At 46.0% G+C, this 27033-nt stretch overlaps 12 protein-coding genes across 12 annotated transcripts; 4 read left to right on the top strand and 8 right to left on the bottom strand.

Moving 5' to 3' along the window:
- Positions 1-54: 54 nt before the first annotated feature.
- DFJ58DRAFT_846370 (uncharacterized protein) lies at positions 55-1505 on the top strand (the record flags this gene model as incomplete). Its single annotated transcript, XM_041393296.1, has 5 exons — positions 55-80; positions 140-395; positions 442-805; positions 1121-1179; positions 1375-1505. Coding segments are annotated over 5 exons (836 nt in total), but the record flags the coding sequence as incomplete, so codon positions are not given.
- A 2716-nt stretch (positions 1506-4221) lies between these two features.
- On the bottom strand, positions 4222-6531 carry DFJ58DRAFT_862786 (uncharacterized protein; the record flags this gene model as incomplete). Its single annotated transcript, XM_041394078.1, has 11 exons — positions 4222-4438; positions 4506-4612; positions 4662-4700; positions 4750-5039; positions 5091-5219; positions 5267-5572; positions 5622-5753; positions 5818-5948; positions 6003-6188; positions 6244-6449; positions 6505-6531. 11 exons carry the CDS (start codon positions 6529-6531, stop codon positions 4222-4224), a joined length of 1770 nt encoding a protein of 589 aa, XP_041237706.1.
- A 1414-nt stretch (positions 6532-7945) lies between these two features.
- On the top strand, positions 7946-10269 carry DFJ58DRAFT_815353 (glycoside hydrolase family 5 protein). Its single transcript, XM_041391699.1, has 14 exons — positions 7946-8023; positions 8077-8204; positions 8259-8362; positions 8393-8446; positions 8513-8706; positions 8761-8877; positions 8929-9167; positions 9224-9341; positions 9395-9433; positions 9482-9588; positions 9647-9745; positions 9797-9822; positions 9886-9989; positions 10043-10269. The coding sequence occupies exons 3-14, from the start codon at positions 8270-8272 to the stop codon at positions 10107-10109; spliced, it is 1257 nt and encodes a 418-aa protein (XP_041237707.1). The 5' UTR covers positions 7946-8023; positions 8077-8204; positions 8259-8269; the 3' UTR covers positions 10110-10269.
- Positions 10270-11752: 1483 nt separating this feature from the next.
- On the bottom strand, positions 11753-12106 carry DFJ58DRAFT_621907 (uncharacterized protein; the record flags this gene model as incomplete). Its single annotated transcript, XM_041381047.1, has 1 exon — positions 11753-12106. A coding segment is annotated over one exon (354 nt), but the record flags the coding sequence as incomplete, so codon positions are not given.
- Positions 12107-12374: 268 nt separating this feature from the next.
- On the bottom strand, positions 12375-12903 carry DFJ58DRAFT_815356 (uncharacterized protein). Its single transcript, XM_041391700.1, has one exon. It carries the CDS (start codon positions 12726-12728, stop codon positions 12387-12389), a length of 342 nt encoding a protein of 113 aa, XP_041237709.1. The 5' UTR covers positions 12729-12903; the 3' UTR covers positions 12375-12386.
- A 180-nt stretch (positions 12904-13083) lies between these two features.
- Positions 13084-13311, bottom strand: DFJ58DRAFT_620385 (uncharacterized protein; the record flags this gene model as incomplete). Its single annotated transcript, XM_041381028.1, has 1 exon — positions 13084-13311. A coding segment is annotated over one exon (228 nt), but the record flags the coding sequence as incomplete, so codon positions are not given.
- Positions 13312-14348: 1037 nt separating this feature from the next.
- Positions 14349-14879, bottom strand: DFJ58DRAFT_862799 (uncharacterized protein; the record flags this gene model as incomplete). The annotated part of the gene is made up of 4 exons (XM_041394079.1): positions 14349-14526; positions 14582-14661; positions 14717-14767; positions 14823-14879. The coding sequence occupies 4 exons, from the start codon at positions 14877-14879 to the stop codon at positions 14349-14351; spliced, it is 366 nt and encodes a 121-aa protein (XP_041237711.1).
- A 722-nt stretch (positions 14880-15601) lies between these two features.
- On the bottom strand, positions 15602-16171 carry DFJ58DRAFT_734229 (uncharacterized protein; the record flags this gene model as incomplete). Its single annotated transcript, XM_041386452.1, has 3 exons — positions 15602-15686; positions 15739-15908; positions 15962-16171. 3 exons carry the CDS (start codon positions 16169-16171, stop codon positions 15602-15604), a joined length of 465 nt encoding a protein of 154 aa, XP_041237712.1.
- Positions 16172-17161: 990 nt separating this feature from the next.
- DFJ58DRAFT_734230 (uncharacterized protein) lies at positions 17162-18752 on the bottom strand (the record flags this gene model as incomplete). Its single annotated transcript, XM_041386453.1, has 9 exons — positions 17162-17272; positions 17320-17802; positions 17866-18027; positions 18075-18211; positions 18261-18326; positions 18380-18430; positions 18480-18584; positions 18647-18685; positions 18734-18752. 9 exons carry the CDS (start codon positions 18750-18752, stop codon positions 17162-17164), a joined length of 1173 nt encoding a protein of 390 aa, XP_041237713.1.
- Positions 18753-20872: 2120 nt separating this feature from the next.
- On the bottom strand, positions 20873-23786 carry DFJ58DRAFT_734231 (uncharacterized protein; the record flags this gene model as incomplete). The annotated part of the gene is made up of 6 exons (XM_041386454.1): positions 20873-21271; positions 21400-21480; positions 21553-21738; positions 21793-22059; positions 22139-22393; positions 22575-23786. 6 exons carry the CDS (start codon positions 23784-23786, stop codon positions 20873-20875), a joined length of 2400 nt encoding a protein of 799 aa, XP_041237714.1.
- Positions 23787-24285: 499 nt separating this feature from the next.
- Positions 24286-25563, top strand: DFJ58DRAFT_862800 (uncharacterized protein; the record flags this gene model as incomplete). The annotated part of the gene is made up of 6 exons (XM_041394080.1): positions 24286-24521; positions 24566-24644; positions 25125-25256; positions 25306-25323; positions 25375-25430; positions 25482-25563. The coding sequence occupies 6 exons, from the start codon at positions 24286-24288 to the stop codon at positions 25561-25563; spliced, it is 603 nt and encodes a 200-aa protein (XP_041237715.1).
- Positions 25564-26373: 810 nt separating this feature from the next.
- DFJ58DRAFT_628057 (uncharacterized protein) lies at positions 26374-26712 on the top strand (the record flags this gene model as incomplete). The annotated part of the gene is made up of 1 exon (XM_041381152.1): positions 26374-26712. A coding segment is annotated over one exon (339 nt), but the record flags the coding sequence as incomplete, so codon positions are not given.
- Positions 26713-27033: the final 321 nt, after the last annotated feature.

Raw genomic sequence — 27033 nt, forward strand, 5'->3', positions numbered from 1 at the left:
CTCCAGCCCCGAAGACCAAGGGCAAACTTTGGCAATTACAGAATACGACTCCAGGTATGATTGCTGCTGCTGCTGTTGTTGTAAGTATTCATTTAATGTTGTATCTCTGAGTGTGCGCTGATTAATATTCCACTGATAGGCAATATTTGTTCTTTCAGGCGACAAGGATCTGTACGCGAAAGGCGAAAAAAGCAACATACTGTACCAACAATATCACAACTATTATCGCCAACGTCTAATGACTGGAGGTGCCTGGGCGCGAGACATCACAAACTTTTTCAACAACGCCCTCTTTCCCGAAACCTCATCCTCACACGCCACTCTGGATGTGGCAGATACCGGCACCTCCTACAACAGCTGGGAAGAGGAACTCGAGCGTGCTATGGAAGAGGGAGGTGAAGGGCCTGCTTTTCCATTTGATACGTCATCATTGCACCTCAGGCTATTGCGCAATCTTCCTCTGCTGCGCACCCGCCATCTGCCTCTGCTGCGCACCCGCCGCTGCTGCGCACCGCCATCTGCCTCTGCTGCGCACCCGCCATCTGCCTCTGCTGGCGCACCCCCATCTGCTCGGTCGCACTTACCAGCCTACTCTACTCCTGTCCACCACCCCTGAAACACTGCCACCTGTCTCTGCGACAGCTCCTGTCGTCTTGCACTCGCCTGGCTCCTATCATTGGGGGCACAAACTCACTCCTTTCTCGGCAATGCAAGATCTTGCATTGGCAGGCGAGGCTATTGTGGTTGGTGCTATCCCTCCAAGCCCCAAACCAAGCCAAGGCGGTCCAGGACGAAGGTTGCTGAGGTCCGCAGTTCTGGCCGCAAGAAATGAATTCTTTCTGATCACATGCTGTTTGTCTCAATCTTTTTTCTGCACGCTCAAATATCTTCTTTACTATGATACGACGTTTAGTCAGAATCACTACTAAATTAGGTTAGAAGTACATACAACCAAACAGCTGAATAAGCAGCTACATTTCCAGTCATGCCAAGTTTACCTCGTCTCTTGAAATCCAACTACCACAATTTCTCTAAGTCCATTGACAATCATTATATTAATCACTATGATTTTGCTCGACGTTGACGTCACTGCAGCTCTGAATCATCAATGTGCCTCTAGACTGGACCATCCACCAACAAACAACAGTCTAAGCAGCAGCGCAGTCTACTGTCTTAAAGGTACTGTTATTTGTTTTAAAAATTTATCCCTGCCTCTGACCTCACCATTGTCCACCCGCTCTCATTGCCATCACCACCAGTCTGTGAGCAGTATTAGGAATCTGATTCAGCAACAGCTCCAGCAACAACAGCAATAACAAAACAGGTATTTTTTTCATTTGAATTAATATTCTGCCTCTGACACTCCCAATTCAGATCTACACCCTCTCATTGCCGTCGCCGTTACTCCCAGCTGCCCTCGATCATTTCTGGCACTGGCGCACTCCATCATCATTATATCTTCCTATCCGCTCTCCTGCTATGTCTACCATACCATAAGCAACTAGTCTATTAGTAAAAACCATTTTGTATTTTGTTAGTTGAACCACCCGCAATTCAATTCTGAGAGTTTCAATGTGATTTCTATAGTTTGAATTTTACCGGTCGAATTGAAACTAGCGCTGCATGTTGAAATTCTCTTGAAATAAAAATAAATTATTGGAAGGCACCTTAGCGCTTGAAACTGTCTTTCGATGCCTTGCAAGGCATGTCACTTGGAATTTTAGCACTGCCTTGGAAGGCAGACACAAGACCAAATGGGTCACTGCCAACCGGCTTATGGCAATTTCGGGTGTTCTTGCAAGTCAATCGTAATGCTGCCGGCAAATTGAAGCCTTTCAATCTATTTTAAGGAATGGCAACCCAAAATATGTATTTCCAACATAACTGATTGGTTTAGCGAGCCTCCCAAGAACTCACACGTTATCTACCACGAAAGAAGAAAAGTCGTAGACCGTGTTAATCGAGGACTGGCAAGAAGTCTTATCCAGTGTAATTGTGGTGTCATTACATTCTTACACGTTTTCATATAAGACCCTCGGTTATTAAGACAGCGATGTTGAAGTTGTTGTGTTTCGGGGTCCTAGTTGGGGTGCCACTTGGTTGCGGTCCAAGAAGTGATTGGCTATCCGCTTTGGTACCACTTTTCTCCCATAGTGCGCTACCCGGTCCGATGCCTAGGTATTCCGTCCTCCCATGTCCTGCATATGTCCACCTACCTCCGCTGGTGCATTATTTTTCCTTAAATGTCGCTACTCATCAGTCGCAGGTCTTATTACATGTGTCCTCGTGTTCTGCAGCGCAGCATGTTTTATTACCTATTGCTACATCGTGCCCTCACCAGTGTCGCTACTATTCTTGCCTATGCATTCCTGAACCTTTACGCAGTATGATAAAATGTCCCATCACACATACAGTACAGTACTTCCCTTCCCCGGACCTTTGCTGGTGTCAGAGTCACTTTAGTCGCTATATCCTAGTCTTGGTGCAATTGATTCCGCTCTTGCCAATCTCTTTGATTGCATGTCGCTTGACTTGCTTTAAGTGTGCGTCGCTATAGTTCCCCCTTAAGTTTGACTTTCGCAATGTCAGATCGCTGTCGGTAGTCGAGCTATAATCTAGTCGCTATCGGGCATTTCACTTGCACTGTCTTACCTTACTCCTCGCTTTCGCTCCCTTTGATTTCTTCTCGCTGTCACTAGTCGGACATCGCATAGCGCTATCACATAAAACAACTTGCATAGTGCTTCTCACTTATAAGCGCGTTCTCTGTCAGAACTCACTTGTCACTTGTCGCTGATCGCTATAGCGCTACTCATCGGTTTTTGGTCTTAGGTCACTATAGGTTATTAGTCCTTCGCGCTATCACTCCCCTTGCATATTAGTAGGGAGTTGCTTCAATAGCAGTCCTCTTGGGTCAAATACTACACTCGCGCCTATTTGGATAAGTAGCGCTAGTTTCTAACCAGCCTAGTCACTATTTCTCTTTCACAACAGTATTTCTCCACTGTAGGAACAAAGTGGTTCCTGGACCAATAATCCACAATCTCATGATCTGTCCATCCTGTCGGAGAGAAAGAAACACTGTCCAAGGATATCAGTGTTAGTAGAGCACAATTATATGCTTATGTAGCTTACTTACCTGCCTACTTTATCTTTTAGATCTCAAATATCTGGGGCTGGTCCCTCTGAAAGGACAAACCATGATGGCATCTTAGCACACACACTCAATAATGGTTATGAGCTCTAGATTATTGCTATGGACCCAATAACGATCTGAATCTTCTGCAGAGAAAATGAATTTTGTGCCAGGATTTTTCCTTCCCCCACCCATTTGATTGCCTTTCTCATCCATATTCCAATGATGCTCTGGCGGAATTTTATTATGGTTATCATCAAGCTTCTTTCACATCTCAAAAAACTCCCCAATGGTATTCTTGTTAAAATTTCGAGCATGTTTTGGATCCAGTCCAGTGGCTTGAGATATACAAAGGGATGGATGACAACAAATGAAGCCATAATGCCACTTTCATGACAGGAGTCAGCCAGTTATTTCCTTAACAGATGCACACAACTTCACAGGGTGAATAGGAGTCACAGATGTGGATGCCAGGTTGCACCAGTCAGCAACAGTTTCCTCCTGTGCAGCAGATAATAATTGCTGGCTCTCATGGGCATGCTGACAAGACTTATGCACTCCCAAGCGTCGATCACTCAGTGTCTGACATGATACCTAGACCAGTTGAGTGAACAATCACATGATGAAATACAACTCACATTCTGTTCCTTTGCTGCAGCTGCAATGGATTTGTATAACCCATTTGCAATTCCCTGAATTGCAGCCTGAATACGCGACTCATAAGTCAGGTCTGACGAAGCTCGCAGCGTTCCTCATCTGCCGCTGCTAGACTTGCAAATGCGGACCAGCCCCATAGCCAGCAGCGCTGCATCGTTCAACCTCGTAATGAGTTGTATTAGACAGAGAATGATACCTATGTTGAGAATTTTGTGTTTAAGTAGCCAGAAATGCGAGTTTTGTGAAAGTGCCGACTTCTGTGGGGTGCCGATTGCAGCGGAAGGGATAGTACTAAACAAGGTCCCCGACTCCCCGATGAAGTTCAGTCCCATTCTAGTGGTACGAGGTTGCTGCCGGCGAAGCTCGGCCTTTATCTAATGTGAATTCACTAGTACAAACAATGGAACCCCAGTCTTTGGCAGGGGTTTCTAAACCACAGGGACCATTCTCTTGCTCATTCTCCTTCCCACTTTATCCGGTACATCTTCAAAGCGAACGGTAATGTCCTCGCTATTGTCTACTTCATTTCCATCAGCGTCGTGAAGCTGTGATTCAAGTCTTCCGCCAGATGCCGCGATGATAAGATGAATGGGATCAGAAAAGTCGAAAGATGGATCGCAGGGATGGATTGTTTCTCGGATGAGGCTGTACCCAGCGGTTAATATGGTAGCTGCCCCAGATCACGGTGATCACCACAAGCAGAAGGATATACGTGTAGGATTGGCTTCGCCAGCCGTACGTTGTGATATACATCGTGCCGTTCGTCGACCTTGCCATATTCGATGGAACTCCCGAAGCAGAGTATCCGGATCGAAGTTGCTAGATGCAATGCTCAATAATATCCACGGAATGCATGAAGGTCACTTACAGTGGAGGCGAACTCTGTAATACCGCGCCAGTAATCTTCCTGCAAAGAAATCAGTCATATTAATATTAGAGGAAGCGGAAGCAGTCACCAGTTCGCTGTACACAACTGATACATTGCTGGTACCGTACGAGGTCAAAAAGTCACCAATTGTATTCGAAGTCATGCCTTGGTTTGTCCCCGATTGATAAGCAATCACAGTTGCGATGTACTGAGAGAGAGGAAGATTTGGACTGCTTGTTAAACCAGAAGATGTACCAATCCGATCGACGGATACGATGCCTCTATTATAGGTGACGTTGACTGTGGTCAGGTAGGGAACAACCTCGCAAACGATCGTGGGCAGAAAGCTGTACTTGTACAAGCCAGACATAAAAACATCTGTAAACAGTTTACTCACAAGATACCGAACGAATATGACAAAAGACATACCAAACTTATATGGATTAAATGTCGGGGAGTTTGGGTAGGGACATACAACAACGGGGAGAAATCCCTGGGTTGCATTGTCCATCTGACCGCTCGCGTTGCCAGCGGTGAAGTAGAGCTGTGTATTTAAACCTGGGGCTGATTAGCCATGGACGACTTCATGGCAGAGACGAACGTACTTCCGGAACAATTCACAACGGCTTCCCACGTGAAAAACGTCAAGTTCAGTGGTCCTTGTGTCACATTCGGTTGGACAATAAATGTATTTTGACTGCGGTCGATCGGCTGGCATGTAACATTTGCTGTGACACCCTGCTGTGTAACAGTGTAGTTTTTCGCAATGCCTTGAGTGCCTACATCGCGTGCGTGCCCCCAGTCAAAAGTGGTATTAACCGGTACTTGTCCCCCAGAGAACGCCAGGTCAACGTCAGAACCCGATGGGTTTGATGATCCAGAGTACTCCTCTATCGCAGGAAGAACTCCACCTTTCAAGTTTGAAGTGAGCCCATCATCTTTGAGTGCCGAGGTACTCACCAGTCGACTGATTGTATGAAACTCCATTGAAGCTGAATATACTACTCGTTTGCACACCACCTTGATCTTCAACCGCAGCAATACCACTGAGGAGAGTCAAGACGTTGATGGTTTGAAACCCAGGTGCTTGTACTGGAACGGTTCCTCTTGAGGACCCCAACTATTGTTGACCATTGAAATTGAAACAGTGACATACCAGTGTTCGCTTCCTGGGCATTGAGGTCCGTACCCAACTGGTTTACAAATGCAGCAGATCCTAGATCTAGCTCCATTCCGAATATTGCCACAGGCCATTGGACAAGGGTGGGGAGGAGTAAAGTGTCCCAACTGTAAACCAGCGTCAAATATATCTCCGCTAGGTTCAGTGAGAATAGTGCATACCTCGTGTTCAGAAATGTAACCATCGCATAAACCACCAACGTGAGGGCCGACAGCTTGAGAAATCTCCATCGCGATTTGAGTACCCAGGTCGACTTGCTCAACGCTATTGCAATGCGAAGCTTGAGGAGTGTCATCGGCCCCGAGAGGTGGTGCCGAAACGCTTCTTTGATGGCAAATGTCAAGAACCTGTGCAATAACAGACGGGTAAGATTTCGGACCGGATATGTAGAGGAAGACGCACATCGAAGTAATGATGGACAAGGTAGTTGAGATCAGCATAACTATCAAGGTCAGCACGGTCGGGTACTCCAAGATCAGCTGAACGATATGATCAGGTAGTGCGAGAATCCCTGTGAACAATATTTCTCCAGCGAAGCCCCATGCAAAACCCATGATGACAGTCTGGCCGAAGATGGTCACGAGGAGCAGATTAGTGGGACTCAAGCACTATGAGAGAAAGCGTGATCGACGAGACCCCGCAGAACAATGGAGGATGGCTCACGATTTTGACAAAGTTTGCTAAGTGCATTTCGAAGGTAGAAACGTGGAATGGTGGTGAGGACGTCTGTCCGACATCTTAAGTATTGCTGCAGGGCGTTATGAACTCGGTGCATGTGTGCCACGGAAGGCGAGAAGCAAGCGAGCCTCGAATTGGGCTAGGTCTAGGTACCCTGCTGTCACCTGTGTGCGCTAGTAAGAAACAATGAACTATCAGACCTTCCTGGAGGAACGAAGAGGCTGCTTACCACCCGATTGGCGTGCTAGTACACGCCCCGCGGGTGTGCTGGGGTGCTGCCTTCGCAATTCATCAGAAACGTCACGGTGATGAGATACAACGAACCTACCGCCCCGTATTTGTTACTGTTTGAATTGGCAACACATCGAGCTGATTGGCGCACACATGCTGAAAAGGAAAGAGGAAACGAAGTCCATTAAATACGTAAACTTCAAGATGGGACCAAAGTACATACTACTTCAGTACTTGTAGCACGAATCAACAGGTCTCGACTACTGTACTTGGAGGCCCAACTGCGCAAGAGCGCTCCCAGTGACCGAATCTTCAAATCTCAGTCACCTATCATCCGTCGTACAGCCTGTACAGGCCACCGTTAAAAGGAACTGGTTATATTTACTATCATAGAGCAGGTTGACCATGGCTCTGCATAAGTTAACTACTCAGACACATGCTAGCGAGCTCGGCTAGGCGAGCCTATCCCTGCTATTCATTTGGCCTTCACATGCACATGCGTCACAGACGAACTCACTCCTTCCCGAAAGCTTCCATTTAAAACGAGTCGAGACGTGCTGTCTCGATACACTCTACTCTTGTTGTCGGAAATGAACTACATTCATAAATGTCTAAACTGAATATGGAATCAACCAACTACAGTCGACTCCCTCCTAACGCATACCAAGTACATGTACGTTTATTAAATCATGTGATTTCCAGGGGGGGCGGTACTGTCGGACAATGAAATCAATGTTGTACACCGGTCGATGGCACATTGGTCAATTGTGACGCTAAGTTTTACATGCGGAGCACCATCCACCTGGAAGACGCCCGCTAGTTGGTCGCAATATCATGTCGCGTCTTTGCGCTCACTATTTCCCATAGCACATGAACCTGTATTATACGCATCCGTCGTTCACCGCGGTAGAATGTTCGACACAGCCTTTCAGGGTTTGTTCATGCGTGTACCGTGCTGAAAGAATCGCCTGAGCGGAAATGAACAGACTATTCATTTGTGCGCTTATAACACGCATGCCGTGTCATGCCCTTATGCGCAACCCACCTGGTAAATAGTGTTATAAACTTGAACGGATGCCTGGGTGAGTACTAGCTTGCTGCTACCTCCGTTCTCCTGAGTAGCGGTTGCCATGCACCTCTTTTCATACTTTTGGGTTTTGACTTCTATTTGGTCATGTTTGGCTGCAGCTCCCTCAAGGACGATCTCCAAGAGAGGTAGTAGTAACAGCTCATTCGTGAGCTCTAGTAAAGATGGATTTTCTGTCAACGGAAGGTAAGGGTGATTTCTTTTATCAGCATATGGTGTGCAAACACATTGCACCATAGCTCACTTAGATTCGTTGGGACCAACTTGTACTGGTTGCCGACATTGGAATCGAACGATGACATCTGGAATGTACTGCAGAACGTTTCTGATACCGGTATCAAGGTCATCAGGATTTGGGCATTTAACGGTTCGTTCATCGCCTATCTGCCGAGGTTCATGATTTTAACGTCTTGATTGACAGACGTGGAAACCATGCCAGAGAGTGGAACGTGGTTTCAGTTGGTACAGAACGGCACTACTACAATCAACGACGGGCCAACTGGACTGCAGAAACTTGATACAGTGGTTCAAATGGCAGAACAACAAGGACTATAGGTTATTATGTCACTGACGAATAACTGGAATCCAGTACCTGACGCAAGCACGACTGTCACTTTGCCGCTGTAACACTCTTTCAAACGACTATGGTAAGCCAACATTGTTCTTGGCGTTTAGTCAGACCTTGAGCAAATCAATGTTTTTACAGGTGGTATGGATCTATATGTTTGCCAGTTCGGACTTCAGGACCACGACGATTTCTACACGGACGGCAATATCTTGACCGCCTTCCAGAATTACACCAAGCAGATCGTATTACGCTATCTCAACAGCCCTGCCGTGTTCAGTTGGGAGCTTGCAAATGACGCTATGTAATTCGCCCTGTGTATATATTGCTTTGTAACATGTCCCTTATCATGTGTCAGATGCAACTCGACCCTGACCACTAGTCCAACGTGTACCACACAAACCGTCACAAAGTGGCACGCTCTGATGGCTGAATTCATCGCGTCCATTGATGCCAACCACATCGTCTCTGTTGGGTAAGTGTCACGCGGTGTCGCTTCAGGGTTGTGGTTCTCAATTTTCCGCAGAACATCTGGATTCCAATGCACAGATTGTCCGAAGTTGTACCCCATTGCACCAACAGCTTCGCCTACACTTACACCCTCTCCCTGCACCTGGCAAGAAGCGCAGCAGAGTCACCCCTTTGACAAAGAGCAGATCATAAGGCAGCGTGCTGAGTCGAGACGCCAAAACAGGGCAGCCGCTAAGCGTGCAGGAACCTTAAAAGAAGACGGGTCAATGATAAGGGGTCGCTGGGTATCTACAGGTACTTTGGTCTATGTCATCGAATTGCGATGTTTCTTATCATTTTTAGAACGCGAGATGTCTCCAACTCGATCGGCCCTACAACGGATGGTTCATATGGTGTCGACAGCCAGGACATCCTTAACATCCCCAACATTGGCTTCGGTTCTTTCCAAGTATTTCCCGACCAGAACTCGTACGCTCCCAATGACCAAACCTTGACCCCGTCCAAAACAAGATCAACTCGAGTCTTGTGTGGATCCAGCAATCGGCTCAGTCTGCTGCCGTGTGAGTTGAAGTCTGGCTCAGCCGATGACTAACTTACATTCCTTTCAGCGTTGGGAAGCCTCTTGTCCTCAACGGATTCGGTCTAGTCAGCCAATCCAATTTGAACGACTACGTCCCGTTCAACATGACTTGTGCTCCTTACGCATCTAGTAAAGGTAATATTGTCGTAATCCAACGCCCGACGACTATGTACTCATGTTTTTATCCCCGTAGCTGTCATGAATGTCACCACAGCGATCATGGACGCCACCACGGCGACAGATTTTGCCAGTGACACGCAACAACAACAGGGTTACAGCTCGTTTATGCAGAGTGCGTAAATGCAGAAATGACAATGTTCAATTGTGTTAAACTCTATTGCAGTGGGCAACAGCGCTGGACTAGCAGGCGTCATGCAATACTAGGTCAATACTTCCCTTCCTTGTGATGTATTTGATTGACGCTCGTTGTAGTATGGCTCGACGGGCATTACCTCGTCAGGCACTGCCACTGAGTTAGACAAAACCAACTCCTCAACACCAGCAACGGGAAATTCGCCTAATGATGGTTACTCCATGTACGCACTCCAATATGTCATCAATAAATACCCTAGCTCACTGAACCTTATAGTGCTAATAACACAGCCATTATACAAATCCTGACGCAGGGCGCGCAAGCGATGGCTGAAGATCCATGAAAGGACTATTGATTCTTGCTTGCATGCGTGAAGGACTTCTGTTTTTCCTTTTGTGTATCGTTTCCTTTGCTTCAGAGACACTGTCTGTTATTTTTTTATATCGAGAGTCATACGTAGTACAGCACTGTGGACAGTAGTTTTGGTGAAATTCACGAGGCGAGATCATCTGATAACAGTGTGCAACTCAGAGCGTTAACTGTGTTGCAAACCAAGTTCCTTCACCAATGCTTCACCTTCTCTAAGCCTGTCTGAACTCGCTGCTATAGTCGTCGTAAACGATCGGCTGCATGGCGATAGTACATGGGTTACATACTGCACGAGTCAGAGTAGGTGGCGAGCAAAGCAGCGCTCGAAATCTACAGCGAGAGCTGAAACGATCCTAGTCAGCAAAAGTCCAAAACTTGTAACGCAGGACACGGTCTTCGAGGCAGCATCCATGAGTCGAGAATGCTACACCGATGGTGCGATTCTTCTAGTTGTTCGCTGAGAATTCGTCCAAGACCTGAAAAACGGTTCAGTGGTGGCAAACGCATGAAAGATACGCCAACAAGATGGAGGACTACAGACGACTTGCCCACTGCAACCTCACTGTAGATTGGTATCAGTTCTCATTTGTTGACACAGAAGAGCGAAGGCAGGTGTTATAAGAAGCAGCCAGTTTGATGGCAAGTGCATTGTAATCCGACAGTCCATAGCTTTGTTAGTGATGGCTAGGAAAGCTTACCGAGAAGGACCAGCTTGACAGACTGGACAGACCCGTTCGTGGAACCTGAAGAAACCATCAGTCATGACTATTGCGTCAACGTTACAAGGAAATAGACACAAGGCAAGCAGGCAGCAGCGACTCAATGTTACCTGGCTTCGCTCGCGTCTATTTCCAAGACTCCATCTGTGAGCTCATGAGGAATATTAAAGCTTCATGCAGTCTTGCTGTCAAATAAACTTGTTCAACATAGGTCGTCTGACTCGGACTTGTGTCATTTAGGGTTGAACAACGAGAAGCGCTTGGGACTCTTTCGGTCCACTGCGACATCCTTACACCGGTCCCTGGAAATCTTTATCTTCAGTCAAGCAAGTCATTTTTCGGACTGGGGGAAAGAGCAAATCTCGATTGAGTATGATTGGGCGTGACGGAAAAGCAAACAAGAACTGGAGAGCGATGCATATATTCTTGACTCGAACACACTGGATAACAACACCGATGTCTGACTCGAGGCATGATAGTCCAAAGAGCTGTGATATGTGGCAAGGAGTTCCCACCCAGGGAGACGAGGACAGGCAACCATCCTTAGGTCACAACGTTGTTCGCTGCGGAGTACAAGTGAGTATAGAAAAAAAATCGCCCGAGAAATTCAGTACGTTATCGTTCATGTCTCAATTCATTATTCCTCCTCTGAGGATTCGTCAGACATATATTCTGACTCACCCTCGCTTCCGCCATCCTCTTCAGCAACCTCTCTGTCTTCCCCATTGTCACCATCAATCGCCGCATCTCCATTTTCGGGCTCATGTGCGAACTGTGCGATTCCGTAGTGATTGTATGGGGCTTCGTTTCCATCAGCTCCTTCACCTGCATTCAGCGCCATCCTCCTCCCCTGCTCGCGCACCGCGGAGAAAATCTTAATCAAGTCCTGGACGCATTTCCACCTAGTGGAGTATTTTTCGGAGTCTGGGTGTTTCCTACTACCAAATTTCGGGTGCCATGTAACGATTGATTCCAAACTGGGCATGATGGCTGAGATGAAAGCGGCAATCCTTCTCGGATGGCGAATCCTTGGACTACCAAAGAATACCTCAGATATTGTCTTGTGTGCAAATCCTCGGTAGGGAGCATCCAGTGACACTGCACACCTGTCAATAGTAGACCAGTTCACAATAACGGACACCGAGACTAGACCGGGGCAATGCTGCAACAGAAAGATGAAGGCACTTGGAGTGACTCCACGACTCGAATGGTCATATTGGTTGAGATGTAACACTTCAAGGAGGGGCCAGGCCTTAGCCATCTGCAATAGGACAGCGTCATCCCATCGCAAGACATAGTTGTCGCAGGTGCTGAAGTCAAGCCTGCGAAGATTGCGGAAGGCAAAGAGTGGTCAAAAAGCTGCAATTCTGATTGAAGTGATGCGATCTGCGGTTCTGATTGGAGTAGTGCAACCTTCAGGCTGATCGATGATGATAAGCCCCATATGTTCCAGTGAGCCCTGCACACATCCATTAGACAGGCGGGAGATCGAGGCCGGCAGGGCCCGTGCGGTATCTGCACCAGCAGAGATTTCAAGAGGTAATAATTTTGGAGCAACGAAGAACCTCTTGAAAAAAGCATCTAAGAGCGCCATACTGCTGCATTCTATGTCCAGTTCTTGCAATGCGCAGAACACAGGCTGCTGCAGCTTTTGTGTATCCACAGACATAGGTGTTGGCGGTAATTTGAACTGTAGAATCTGGAGCGAAGGCAGCTTGGATAGGTGTAGTATGGCGGCTTCCGAAAGTACTGAAGCGATCACTGATGTTAGATGAGGCCAGCATTGTAGTGCAGTGGAGGAGCCTTCTGATTTTGGGGATGGAATACGCTGGCAACAAAAATGCGAAACAGAAGGACACAGCCTTGCAATACATGACAAGACTGAGTGTTCGGATGGACCAAAGGTGTCGGGAATGAGATCCAGTGTCGTTATTTTGGGGCTTACAAACAACCGCATCCGTAGGAACGTCTCGCTGCTATCGGAGCTCCAGGTAAGAGACGTCAGGTTGGGGAGCAAGGGAAGGGGGAAGGGAGGGCATCCGAAAGCACACCAAATCTTGGCACCAACTTGTATTGGATAGACATCTGTTCTCAATGAACGGACAGTAATGGTGGTATTTGCAAAAAATAGACCAGTCATGTAAGGTCATGAGTCTTTGAAATTCCTGGCAAATGTGTGAATTCATGTGCGTCTCGAGTGTCAGCCCGAGCTTGACCAACCAATTTTTGTTCCACCTGTTTCCATAGACTTCGCGGGAGACATTTGATAAGTGGTGCAAGCCCAGGCAGGTCTTGCCACAAAAGCTTCAGTGCAGGTTCCGTGAATGACTTGCATGTCAAGGCAAGCGCCACGAGGGTCTTATTTCCAATGCGCCTCGCTTTATAGTTGTCACTCTGAGCATCATGAACCAGCTGGAAAATTGTGCATCGAAGTTCAGGTAAGCCTGAGATACAGCGAGTAAACGCTGGTAACTTGAACGAAGTAGAAACGTCATAGCCTCTCTGTCCGCTGTGGGACTTTTGGGCCTTGCGTTGATGCTTGACGCTTTTGACGGAGAACTCGACCTTCATCCTAAGTCACGGTATAGCTATGCGCAGTGCGCACAGCGAACGTCGGACCGAACTTTGGCACAGCCACGATAATCTACAACACAAGTTACGTAAGGACCCAGTGAGTGACCAGCCAGCTGGCGTTTCGCATGGGTAACTTTTTGTTGTGTGCTTCAACCGAGCTTCTTCTTAAAGCGTCTTCATCTTACATCGATCCTAGTCAGTTTTTCACGATTCTAAATATATATTTACACGATCTTCTGTAGATTTTCCACTTGCAAGTTTCTGAAGCTGAAGCAGCATCAAGCATTAATGCTTCCGTGTCGATACGGTTTTCAGCAAATATAGACGAAAGGCAAGCAAGTGGCAATACCTATAAGTTTTCTGGCTTTGCTCGCGTCTGCTTTCAAAACTCCCATCTATCCATGTCAGCCCATGAGGAACGTTAAAGCTTCTCGCAGTGTTGCTGGCAAATAAAACATTTTAATATTGGTCGTCCGACTCGTGTCGTTTAGGTCGAACAACTTGAAGGCGAAGTGCTTGGGACTCTTTCGGTTCACTGAGACATTCTCACTTCAGTCTCTGAAAATCTTTATCTTTGAGCCAGTTATTTGGCTGTTCAGACATTTTCAGATTGGGGGAAAGAGTGATTCTGCAAGACCGGGAGTGATAGAAAAGCAAACGAGAACTAGAGAGCGATTTGACTTGATGTCGATCATCCTCGCATTGTGATAATAAGGGCGCTACGCATTGGATGGCAATACCAATGTCTGACTTGAGGCCTGACTCAGGGACGATCCAGCCCGAGGAGCTGTCACGTGTGGCCAGGAGTTCCCAACCAGGGATATAAGGACGGGTGACCATCCTTAGATGACATAGGTCACGTCGTTGGTTGCTGCAGGGTATAAGTGAGCATCGAAAAAAAATCGATATGATGGTCGCACCTAAGTATCTGTCGGCATAGCTTGAGCAGAAATCGGTGTTCTTTTCCCTTCCCGCCCAAGTCCAGCAGCTCTTTCCGCTTCCTCTATCGTATATGCAGGTTCCTTCAAACCTTTACACCGTCGTTTGTGAACTTTGCCCTTCCAATGTGACCGGAGCGCGATATCAATCTCAAAGTATCTTTTTGACGACGTAATCAAGTTGACGGAAAGGATATGGTAACAGATCGACTTACTTTGCATATTCAACGTGGTAATGCTGGACAAGACCAGGTTTCTTGAGATCAATGTGTTGTGCTTCAAGAGCAGCGCGATTCTATGTATGAGTTTAGTAGTAGATGGAGCGCATGAACTGAAGATATTTTTAGTACCTTCAGGTCTAGATCAATGAGCTGAATTTGATCGAGATCTTTTGTGCGAGCCTATTTGGAGTCAATAAAGAAGCAGAGACCAGAAAGCGAGTGCATACCCTTGTACGAGATCATGCACGTCGCGTTGTGCATGGTGTGTACGAGATCTCCGTAAGCGACCCATGATATGTGCAGAATTGGTGCAGAAAGCCCGTCTAACAAATTCACCCCAACTGTCCCACAGGTGCAATTCCCTTTTTAGGGTTGCCCACTTAGTGCGTGCACGGTGTGCGCAATTAGTCTAACCCGAAGTTGCAGTGATACTAACTGATTGTCAAACTTAAGTGCGGTGCATTCATTGTCATCGAGGGACTAGACAGATCTGGAATAAGTCCTCAAGCCTCTCTCCACAATCACCTGCAAGACCCGTAAGATGTAGGGGCTACAACACCAAAGGTAGACAATCCTGTTATGTAAAGTTCCCCAGTACATCAGGAAAACCCTCCCTTGTAAGCTAGAGCTGATTAGAGATATTTTGTCAAAATTGTCCTAACTGCATAGATTAGAAGGCTAGCCAGGACTGCATTACCTCAATCCGATTAGAGAAAGTTAACAAGAACCTATTGCTAAGCCAAAAAAATTAGACGAGTTTAGGCAAGCTTAGACGCAGCTGGTGAAGCCTTTTCAACACCATTAGAATGCTCTAGAGATTATTAGACAGGCTTTTCACACTTGAATGTACAGGAACAAATTAATCATTATTAAAAGTGGGTATCAACAGCGGTAACATATGAGAAAAACAATGCACGAGGGAGTGGAGTGGATATGAGATCTACAAGAACAGCATTACTAGAGACAAGCCGATGCTTTCTGCACCGTGATTGGAATGAACTATGCCGGAAAAATCTACTCATCTTCCATGCCGTCCAAGTCCAAGAACGAGAGGCTATCATCCTGGTCATAGGCTCCAGCAATGCTATGATGGAAGCGACTGTAAATGATGATAGGTGAGCAATGTGCCAGAAACTCGGACCCAGACTTACCAGACTTCGTCATATATATCAGACATCATTTTGTGATACTTGACAGGTGCCTTTTTCTGGATGCTCCCAAACAACAACACATGGTGGTTATAAATATCTAAAAACTGATTACCAGTGAACTTGAAGTCATCATTTGACCCGTTCTTCTTTGCAAGTAGGATAGCGCGAATCTGACAATGAGGAATATTGACGTGTGAATGAGTACAAAGACAGCAGGACTCACAGCAGTGCAGACTATGGCTAACATGGGGATTGGAATCTCCGGGCGACCACCCTTATTCTTTGCAATGTCATGGAAGCACTGTCCAAACTGCACACCAACAGACTTCAAGTGTTTGAAGAATACTTCGTACATCACAAGGAACATGGGCTGTGTTTGATTGGGCTTCTGTCGGTTCGGTGAAGGGAGGCCCCCAGCCTTAAATGATGTCATGTGTGAGCGCGGTGTGACAATCATATTGGCGCTAGGCATGTATACCTGCATAAGCCTTCAATAGGTGGACCAAAGTTATCCCTCATATCATTCACTACTCCCCTATCAGCAGTCTTCACTTGTCTCAGCCATGACCCTTGTCCGACACTATTCCGCACTTTCCTGCACTATCTGCGCACATTCCCGCAGCGCTATTCATGTTCCCACGACTTATCCGACGCTATTTCCGCGCTTATAGCGCTATCAGAACTACCAGCAATGTGTCTATAGGAGCATTAGTGCATGTCCGCTCTATCTAGCGCTTGTTCCCGCGCCTAGCGCTAGTCCAGCGCAGCTGTTCTCGCGCTCTAGGAATCACTCGAAATGTCGGAATCCATCCATGGTCCATCCTACCTCATTGGTATGTAATTTGCCTTGCCTTGAGTTTGTAAAAAGTGCTACAGTCTTATTACATGTATATCCTATCCCTTCCAAGTCCGAGATGGTATAGTTTACTAGTATAAGATGCCTATGGTGACTACTTCGACATTACTTCCCTTTGACTGTATTTCCCTCCCTTAAGTTTTACTTAGAAGTAGTCACCCCTTTAGTTGCGCTCTATGGCCCCTATTTGACTTTCCTTACTCTTGCAATCAATACCTCTGATCTCACTCGCTATCCATTACCCTCCTTTGACTCAGTGTCCGCTTTCTTGACTTCCGCTCTTTCCTGCGCATTAGCGCTCTATCTTGCGACACGCTTTCTGGCGCTTTAGCGCTCTTTCGGGTCTTTTGATCTTGAGTTGTCCTTAGTAGCTTTTCCCTCAGGTCGAACATTCTTGCTTTATTGTTTGCAAGTATAGCAGTATAGGCAGAGCTTAGACATATACTGGCTTAGTACCTTAACAAGTGCCTAGTCAGGTTGTGTTCTTCACAGCGGTAACAACTTCATGCAAAAAAAAGAACGAACATCAAATGTTTGTGGAAAAATATATGAATGATTGGTGAGAAGTCAATCAAGGATTGTGTCACTGTCTGAACTGCCGAGACGGAAGTAACCTGATATGCTCTTGCTCACGACGTCCTTAACATCACTGCGAAACAGACTAGCATGAGCATCAATCTACAGATAATGTCAGTACCAAACTGCAGCAAAGATACAGCACTGACTAGATTTGTGAGGGCCGACAAATACTCATTGTCGATCCTCATCTGTTTCTCGATTGGCACTGCACTGTGGTACTGTGCGGCCTTCAGCAGTATTTCCTGTGCATAGACATTCTTCAACACGAGATCAGAGTAACCATGCTCGAAGGCAATGTATGCCTTAACCTCGAGAATGCCATGTTGAATCACCTTATGGAGTTCAATGTTCTGGTCCGTGAGTCGGACAGACCCAGTTTTCGAGTAAACAATACGTGCTATGGGGTCTGCTTGAAGTGAGGATTCAGTAGAGTGGGGCTCGGCCTCAGATTTGTCGGCACTGTGAGGCTCAGGCTTGATATTGAGGGTGGGACTATGATTGTCAGGCTCGTCGTCGACTAGGGTGGACTCATCAGAGAAGGACTTATTGGTCTTTTCAACATGTCTAGTGCCAGTGAGACCCTGGGACCCGAATGATGAACTCGTCATTATCAAGTCCCACATGGTGATCTAGAGTTGGCACATATTGCTATTAGTTGCAACTCGAGTATGTAGCAAAAAACTTGCCTCCACTGCGTGCTTTCTCTCTCTCACACTTAAAGGCTTGAATTGGGAACCCCAAATAGGTTGAGGTGGAGTTTTCGACAACCGTGATGAACCCGTGGTCTTTGGAGTGGGTGATGCTGTTGCCAGTTGTCTCTGGTCAGGTGTCTTCTGATGGGAGGTAGTAGGAACCTATAAATGTTAAGTTAATACCAGTGGTTGATACATGGTAGACTCACTTCTCCAAACAAACTTTTGGGGATGCTCTCTGTGGGCTCAATCTCAGATTCTTTGCTTTCCGACTTGTCTGAGTTGTCTATGGCGTCGTTTTGCTTATCACTATCAGTGTCTGATTTGATGATAGCTGGCATGCGCACTACAAACAAGTCAGTACAGAGTGTCATGTGACAACCCATGATGCTGACATTTCTTGGATTGCCTAGGTTTGATTACTTCCTCCTCTGAATCTGAAGCCGGAGGTAGCACTTGTTCTTATATATCTGTGAGTACTGTTTGTAACATTTTTGTCAGCATTGAGACTTACTGCGACTTTTGGAGTGTTTGGGAGGTAGTGCCATTGCCTTCGTTCTGTGATCTGGACATGTCACAGTAAGTAATCGCTGAGAATCCGAGTCATGACTTACTTTTGCCTGACTTTACCTGGTTTGGGACAGGCTCGACATTTACTGAAGTCAAAGGTTCACGGCACTTGTGAGGCTGCTTGCTCCGGGCTTTGAGGGGTTGCCACACTGAGCTCTGCAACAAAATCGTTGTGGTGAGTATTAATGTATAATATATGATTCATACTTACCTGGATTATCTAGCGCCTGATCCTTGGCTTTGCGTTGTGCTTGAACCAAGTAAGTTTTTTGATCTTGTTGTTTGAGAAAACACTTACGGCGCAAATTTGACTCCATTGAACTCTGTGCGTCTGATTTGAAGGGAAGGTAAACTTGAAGGAGTGAAAAAAGATGAAATGAATGTGCGCTTGTCTTTCTGTGCTTGGCAGGAAGACTATGAATAGAGGTGAGTGAGTATTTAAGTTTGAGCTGGAGCAAACTTGGTCTCACAATTTAAATCAGGCAGCTTATATTTCATAACACAGAGCAAGGGTTGCCAGTGACCCTTTCCTTGTCAGGCTTAGCTCACAATTTGGTGAGTTTATGGTTGGAAATTTTAACACAGCCTTACGAAGTACTAGTCTCAGCACATTGTCATGCATGGTATGGAGTTCATACCATGACATGTACAAATAGCAGTATAAAAGGAGATAAGTAGAGGAGTGTACAAAGGATATGCTTCTTACTTATGTAAGCTTTGTTTCTATTTATTTAGTTATATTTGTAGTTTCCATTAGTTTCTGTCTCTTTCCATCATTTGTTCTTGTTTATTCAGCCACTTGATTACATCAGTGAGCCACTCAGATATGTTTGTAAGCATGTCATGTGACTGGTAATATTCTGATTTGTAAGGAATTTCCATGACTCATCATGTTTTGTCATGATTCATCATGCTTTGTAATATTTTACAGTGCTTTGTAATATTTTACTCATGTACTTTAGTAAGCAGCTGATTCAGCACACCAAAAGGCTTGGTTTGTAAGCATAATCTTACCAATCCAGTGATGACTCATTGCTTAGTAAGGATGGTTTCTAAAATGTATATAAGGACTCCATTCTCACATAATATATAGGTTTTTTCCCCTTCCATTCTTTTCCCAAACCATGTGGGAACGTAGGAATTTGAAGTCAGGAGTTTTCCCACTTTCTGTCTCAACACTGTGATATCACGAAGAAAGTGAAGGCCTATGAGTTGCCTTTGAAAACAATCATATTCACTAGTCTAGATTGATTGTATACTATCTTACAGGGATTGCCTATACAATAATCTATCGTTTTAATCTATCGTTTTACGTATTCGTGCCACATTCAGTTCAGAGAGGTCCATATTACCTACTAGGTTTCAGTTAACCTGACAAAAAATATCATACTCCTTTACTATCAAGAAGTGATCTAGCAAAGAAGTAATTTATTACCCTTTGGCCACCCATGAACACCATGTTATCAACCGAGAAGTAGAAAATCCGTTGACCAGTGAACTTGAGGAGCTGGCACCTTAGTCTTAAAGAATACAATTGTGATAGTCATTGTATTCTGATCAACATATAAGACCCTCAAGTAAGAAGACAGCGTGCACCTTTATTTTCTTACTGGTAATGGCCTTGCTAATTCGGAACTCCATTGGCGACATGTTCTGATAGTATGGACCTGCACCATCTACTGAAATGAACCTCCTATTGCTGAGGCATGCCAACTGGATGTCACAAAGCACATTTTTGCAAGTACTGTGATGCTGGACGAACATGTATGTTCGTTGCATCAGGAAAAAGGGAATTTTTCTTAACAACACTTAAGGCGACTTGAAGGTAATTCTAAGTAAGATTAAGTAGAATTCTGCTAAGCATGCCATTGCTTAAAACAAGTAGGGTCTTCCGATGATTTTGACTTATTGTTGCACTTATCAGCGACTTGAGATCAGTACACAGTTAAGCAGTGAAGTGCAACTCATCGTGCCAGATTCTCTTAAGACGCAAAGCTAAGTCAAAATAAGCAGACCAGTAGCAGAGGGATTCAGCTCTAAGGAGACACACAGGTCCGAGTATATTGTATCTTTAAGGCTCCCAAGGTTACAAAGTCAATAGTAAGTGTAGAATTCAGACAATCAAGCAGTGAGAATGGTGTAGATCCATACCATGCTACCAAGACATCCAAGCACGATACCTTTAAGGCTCCCAAGTTCCATACAGTTGATGGTAAGTGAATAGTTTAAGCACTCGTGAAAACATTCAAGTCAGATGTATTTACATCTTGATTATGTAAGACAAAGTGGTCAAAAGCATCAATTCAAGTGGTGACTATTGGGTGACTAAGACGAAATGCAAATTAAGACAGTCAAGTGAAGGAAATAAGTGTGATCATAAGAGCTGCCAGAGTTGAATCAGGTCAGTAAGTGTGAATGCAGTGCTGGCATCCAAACATCATTCCACCTCCATGCTGTCAGAGTCATCATGATCTTTGGACCCAGACTCAGACTCAGATATGTCCACAAGCTGAGCGCACTCGTCCAGATCTTCATCCTCAGCAACAGCATCATCAATGGCTCTATCGTCACCGGAACGATGGCTCTTCTTGAAAAATTCCTTGGCAGAAGTGATGACGGATTGGAACTTCTCATCTCGGAAGCGTTTCACGAGTGACTTCGCATATGAGCACGTGGAAATACCCCAGGTGACGTCGTTGAATCCTGTTTGCCGATTGGAGACTTTGCTGGTCGAGTGATTGAGTGCCTTTGGCAAGGGTATAGATTTGCCCTTGGCAGCAAGAACCATTGAAATGGTTAGAGTACAAGTAGTAACAAGCGTCAATGCTCGTTCAACCTAGTAGCAATGAGTGATCAGCAAGGTATGATTAGAAAAATAAAACAAAAAAATATTACTGCAGCGCACAACAGTGCTAGACCCCCAGCAGGATTCAAGTTTTATCCCGGCTTGTCTAGTCCAGATACCTTGCGAGCACCATTGATGGCAGTGAAGTGGGCACCAAATGTTTGCACCACGAAGGCACCTTGATAAAGGCCACGGAACTTCTGTATTGCATGTTAGTAGTCGCACAGAGGTAATAATAGAGGCAATGAACAGAAATAGTGAGAAGCACGTACAGACTTATCATCACCATTTGCCTTCTTGTACAAGAACCGAAGCTTGTCCAGAGTGTATTTAGCGAATTCGACACGATTATTGTCTGAGTCCTTGAGTTTGTCCTGGGACTCAAGGTATGCGATGATGATTGCAATAGCCACTGAGCCGATGAAGCTGCGATAGGAGTCGGCAACGCGCTGGACAGTCTATAGTATCAGGTTGAAGTTAGTATTGCCGTTGAGACATATGAGCACACTCACTACGATATACACGGTACTCATGCTCATGACTGTGCACAGAATACTGGGGAAAATTGCGTCCCAGATCACCTGCATTTTCTGGCAGACCAACTTGGGGAGAACCTCCCAGGGATTAGCCAGAGTCGCAACATATTGCATGTAAGTAGAAACAAAGACACAGCACCACAGTTTTTGTTCAACACCATCCGGGAGATCATTATTGCCAGGTTTCTTTGTCCGCTCGGCTTGACAAGCTGCGGGCTTGACAGGCAAATTCTTCACAAGAGCCTGCACAATATAACGTAGTTGTATTGGTAAATTAATAGCTGACTTGAATGTTGAAAGAATAAGAAGACACTTACCGAACTTGAAACTCGTTTTTTTTTCCTTTGGGAGGGCTAGCAACTGCTGCCTCTCGTTCAAGACCTTGGGTCTCATCTTCATCTGAGAGTCCTTCATTGAGGAGTTGGAGAGTGTGTCGCTCTTTCAGTTCCCGCTTGATGGGGACAATGTGAGAAATCAAAACATTTTCTGTCAGAACTGAATTAGTGGATGAGCGAGTGCTGGCATTGGTCAAGGGGGGAAGGCGGCGTGAACTTGTGCTATTTTTAAACATGCTGGACTGGCTGGCGGTGCCGTTAGCGCTGGACTTTGCATTTTTGGGATGCTTGCTGCCCAATTGTTGATGCCAGTGGAGAAGTCCTTGTCATTGGGAGTCAAGTCACTGAGCAAAAAATAATATAAAGTTGTTTCGTCAAGAGTGAGCTCAAGCATGATAGTAAAGGGTAAAGAAAAGTCCTCACCTTTTTGAATTTGGCAGAACCCTGTTTCTTATCAGAATGTGCCTTATCTGTACCTGCCGCCTGATCTCCCTCTGCCTGATCTCCATTTGCCTTCTCCTTCTCCTTCTTTGCCTTCTCCTTTGCCTTCTCCTTCTTTGCTTTCCCTTTGCCCTTCTGGTCGACATGGCCTGGAGCCCGGGCCATAGGAGTAGTGTTGCATTCATCATCACTCAAGATGGGCATGGCCCACTGAGATGGCTGCTTTTCCGGAGGGGGATTGGTGATCATAGGTTCATGCAAGTCATCATCCAAGTGAGCAGCCGGAACTGACTTTGCTGATTTTTTACTGGTGGCCTTTGCAGATGTCTTCATTGAAGGTTGATCAACGATCATAGCATTGTCATCTGGCTGAACAGCGGCTGGCTTTTGTCTGGAAGCTTTCTTCGGTGTTGGGTCAAGAACAAGGACGTCTGAGTCGTCTGAGTCATCCGAGTCATCGGTATGGAGGCTTATTGCGCTGCAAGGTGTGGTTTTCTTCGTGTCTGCATACTTACTCTTCTCTGACGTATTAGCCTGCTGGACTGCTTTGATAGCATCTCGTACAGAAGACTTCGACACCTTCCCTGCCTTCTTCCGGCTAATTTTCGCCTTTTCCCTTGGCAGCGATAATGGCACTGCGCTGTCAGACCCATCTGCATGTGAGTCCAAGGTCATTGTGTTGGAAGCTTGGGTTAAATCTGGTTTGAAGGTGCTGCTATCAGCAGCTGCGTCATCCATCTCAGCATCCGAAAGAAACCCGTTGTCTTCTGCAGCGGGAGCATCTACAACGACCTTCTTCTTGCGAGGAATTGGCTTCAGCCTTGGCCTTGGTACTGAAGGTGCAACCGGTGCATCACTCATCTTGGCATCCGAAAGAGATGTGTCCTCCTCGACAGCAGGAGGTGCCACAATGGCCTTCTTCTTGCCCGGGATTGGCTTTGACTTCAGTTTTGAAGGTGCAGCCCGTGGTGTAGCTTTGCTCACCACATCCTGATCTGCCTGCTTCTTCTCATATGTAGCAACGCGTTTGATGCTCGCTTTCTTGGTACGTTCTTTCTCCTGTTTAGCATCTAACTTAGCCTGACGCTCAGCAGCTACCTCTGCCGCTGTATGGTGTTTCTTCTTTGGAGTTATGTCTAGGATACCCAGATGTTGTGTTGCATTTTTTGCATGAGTGACACGTCGGGAAGACATAGCAGTGAGTAAAAGGAGGTAATCGAACACAATGGCAAGTGTAGACGTGTTTATGAATTTGCCACGCCTCAACAGCATGCTTTTTGGACTGAGAGCCCGAGTTCCATTCTATCCAAGCCTTCGACTATAGATTTCTACTTATCGATCATCATCTACAATGTGTAGTGCGTCTCTTACTAGCAGTATCTGAATCTAACACTTATTTTGGCTGGCACTGTAGCCTGCCGCTCTTCTCCAATGCCTGAATCTCAGTGGCTGGCTGATGTGGTATTCTCAAGTACATCATCCTCACTACTGCTATGTTTGTTGCAACTCACCAGACCAGACTGCTTCAGAAGATTGGAAGGACCAGGCACAGCTCGTGTGCATTTAGACTTGAGACTTCGGAGGGTGCAAGTTCACCTCTGAAAAAATGGAGAAGACAGGGTTACAGTCCGGTTAGTACAAGTCTCTGTTGAGAGCCCTTCATACACTCACCAATGTCAAGGTCAACTTGAACATGAGCAGCAACAAACTGACACTTCATACCTGCTCACCATCACTCTTCACAACACCTGCCACAAAGCCTGCCATCCCCACCATCTGCCTTGTCGCCACAACACCCTCACCAGCCAACTCCTCCGTCACTCCATGGTCTGAACCCCAGCCCCCACTCACTCTCATTCTTGTTCTTGCGCCCAAAACCCCGTCCTCAGATGCAATACATAGGCGTCTCATACTCGAGCAAGAATGGGAGTGCAGGAATCAAAATATATGTCGACCCCACTTCTGATTCCAAGATTGGGGGAGACTGCCTCCGCGAGGAAGAGCCGCATGTCCCCAGACGGCAAGGGCTGTGGTCCTGCTCTTGGCGAGGCAGTTATTCACGGGCGCACCCTGCATCAACCCTGGATGCATCGTGTTATGTGGCTGGAAGTTATAGACCTGTGGTAAGTCCAAAATGCCAGAATGCATGTGGCGCAATGATTCGATTCTCAACCACAAAATGGTTCATGGAACGTCATCAAACCTTCCATGAGCCGAAGAGTCTATTGTCCTGGGGAATTCTTAATTACACAAGGGTCAGCGATCAGACAATTAACTGGTTCATCAACACTTTGCTCAACGCGTGCAAAAAACTTGGTGCCATAAGTCTTTTTACCTTCTATGCATCTCAAACTAACCCCATCTATCTTAGGAATGAGTAAATGGGATATCGACTATCATTTCTAGCTGCTGATCACTGTTTGGCAGATGTATCCCCACCTGCCGCCAGTCAATTGTGTTCTGGCGTGTCATCTGTGGTGAACATAAGCACTACATTGATTCAACCGTCGAACATGGACTCATTTTAAGCAGGACATGCGGTCACTTAAAAATGCAGTTGGCAACAAGATAGGCAGAGATCTGGAGCTTGTACTGGCAATCCTACCAACGAGTTCGACAGACGTCTACCATGCCATCAAGTCATTTGGTGACGTTATCGCCAGTGTATGTGCTGTTATCTGATCAGTTCAACTGATGCTTACATCTTGCCTAGTTCCCAACACAGTGTGTTGTGAGTTATGTCTCGTTGTTTGCAACCTCCATTACAATCTTCTCCATCTAGCAAGAGAACAAGATCGAGAGAGCCAATGACCAATACTGTGCGAATCTCGGCATGAAGTATGTCAAATTTCAATCTCTGCCTCGTTGCACCATTGACTCATTTGGTAGGATCAACGCCAAAATTGGAGGCATCAACTCGCTGCCAAGGTCAGGTGCGTTGGAGAATCTCAGTGCCTTGCATCAACCCTAGATGTATCATGTTATGTGGCTGGAAGTTATTCATGGGTGCACCTTGCATCAATCCTAGAGCCCACTGCCCTGTCCTTCTACCAATATGGCGGGCTTCAAGTCAAAGCTCACGGCGGTCTTTCACATTGCTATGTCGTTGTATGAAGTCAGCTCGAAGTTACACCTCCAAAGCCAGACTCACAGATTACCATCAGCTCTCTTACAATGCGGGCCAATGACAATCTTTGTGTCCACAATGTGCACAATCTTGGCCACCCTCAACTCATGCTACCATGCCTAAGAACGGACTGTATCTGCCATTTCACAACAGGTCAGGGCGCACCACTCATATGCAATCCCAGCATCCATCTGAAGAACCCAAAGTCCCACCATCATACCATTCCTCTTCGAGTTCACAGTGCTCCCAGTCATCCCAACCTGGCACCGGACATCCTGTAACAAGCTTGGCGTGTATGCATTCACGCAGCCCAGCTCAGACTAGTGCAGGCTATGAACAAGCATCTAGTGGTCATGACGTTAACATGGAGTTTGACTTGCCAGAGTCGGATGGACATGGGTATGGCTTTCATGATGACGCTGCCATCGAGGCAGATATGAATGACTCAGGTTCAGATCAACGTCCTTCAAGTGGTATTGGCCAGGTGAGTCGAGATGGTAGTGTGTCTCTTCAAGTTCCCGGCATTACCAGAACATACCATCCTAATATTAATGGTGCACATTAATTTCACTTGACGCTCATCCAAAATTGTGCTCATACACTCTTCTCCATGAAGGGAGAATCTGCGACGAACTCGGAGATGACATACCCCCGAATACTCTTCCACCTCCGCATCCATCAGATCGTGGCCCGGACGACTGGACACCATATGCTAATCGAGTTGATTTTGAAGTCGCAGACTTCCTCTACCATCACAACCAGATGTCGGGGGGCGATATTGACTTTATATTCAATCTGTGGGCCGCCTCATTAGCAGCTCACAGTAAAACTCCACCCTTCGCAAACCACGTTGACATGTACAATGTCATTGATTCGACACATCTAGGAGATGTCCCCTGGCAGAGTTTCACTTCAGAATATAATGGCACTCTACCTGAAGATGATGTTCCACCATGGATGACATCCGAGTATGATGTATGGTTCCAGGATCCTCTGTTACAGTCAAGTACGCCCCTATTCATTTTCTTTCTCTTACATCATTGTATTACATCACGATTGCATCTTGCCGTCGCTAGATGATCTATTCTTGTTATCTCTGACTCGTCTTATCTCTGACTCGTCTCTATGACCTCATCGTACCGGCTCGTCTTATCTCTGACTCGTCTCTATGACCTCATCGTACCGGCCCTAAAGTTGTTACCGTTCATTATATAAACTCGCCCTGTACTATGTAGTTCTTTACTTTAATCTTACTAGGTTTTACCTGGAATCTCCTTTGCTTAAGACCTCCAATCTTAAGTCGTATTGAACTTG

Source organism: Suillus subalutaceus (genome assembly GCF_016647625.1).
Source record: "Suillus subalutaceus strain FC151 chromosome Unknown DFJ58scaffold_170, whole genome shotgun sequence".
NCBI classification, from domain to species: domain Eukaryota; kingdom Fungi; phylum Basidiomycota; class Agaricomycetes; order Boletales; family Suillaceae; genus Suillus; species Suillus subalutaceus.

What these genes read in the sequence shown, in the direction of transcription:
- DFJ58DRAFT_815353 (XM_041391699.1), top strand. Translation starts at nt 8,270, where the DNA reads ATGCCAGAGAGTGGAACGTGGTTTCAGTTGGTACAGAACGGCACTACT. An exon ending in TTACAGCTCGTTTATGCAGA is followed by an intron (nt 9,746 to 9,796) that starts GTGCGTAAATGC and finishes ACTCTATTGCAG; the next exon opens with TGGGCAACAGCGCTGGACTA. An exon ending in CCTAATGATGGTTACTCCAT is followed by an intron (nt 9,990 to 10,042) that starts GTACGCACTCCA and finishes TGAACCTTATAG; the next exon opens with TGCTAATAACACAGCCATTA.
- DFJ58DRAFT_815356 (XM_041391700.1), bottom strand. Translation starts at nt 12,728, where the DNA reads ATGTATTGCAAGGCTGTGTCCTTCTGTTTCGCATTTTTGTTGCCAGCG.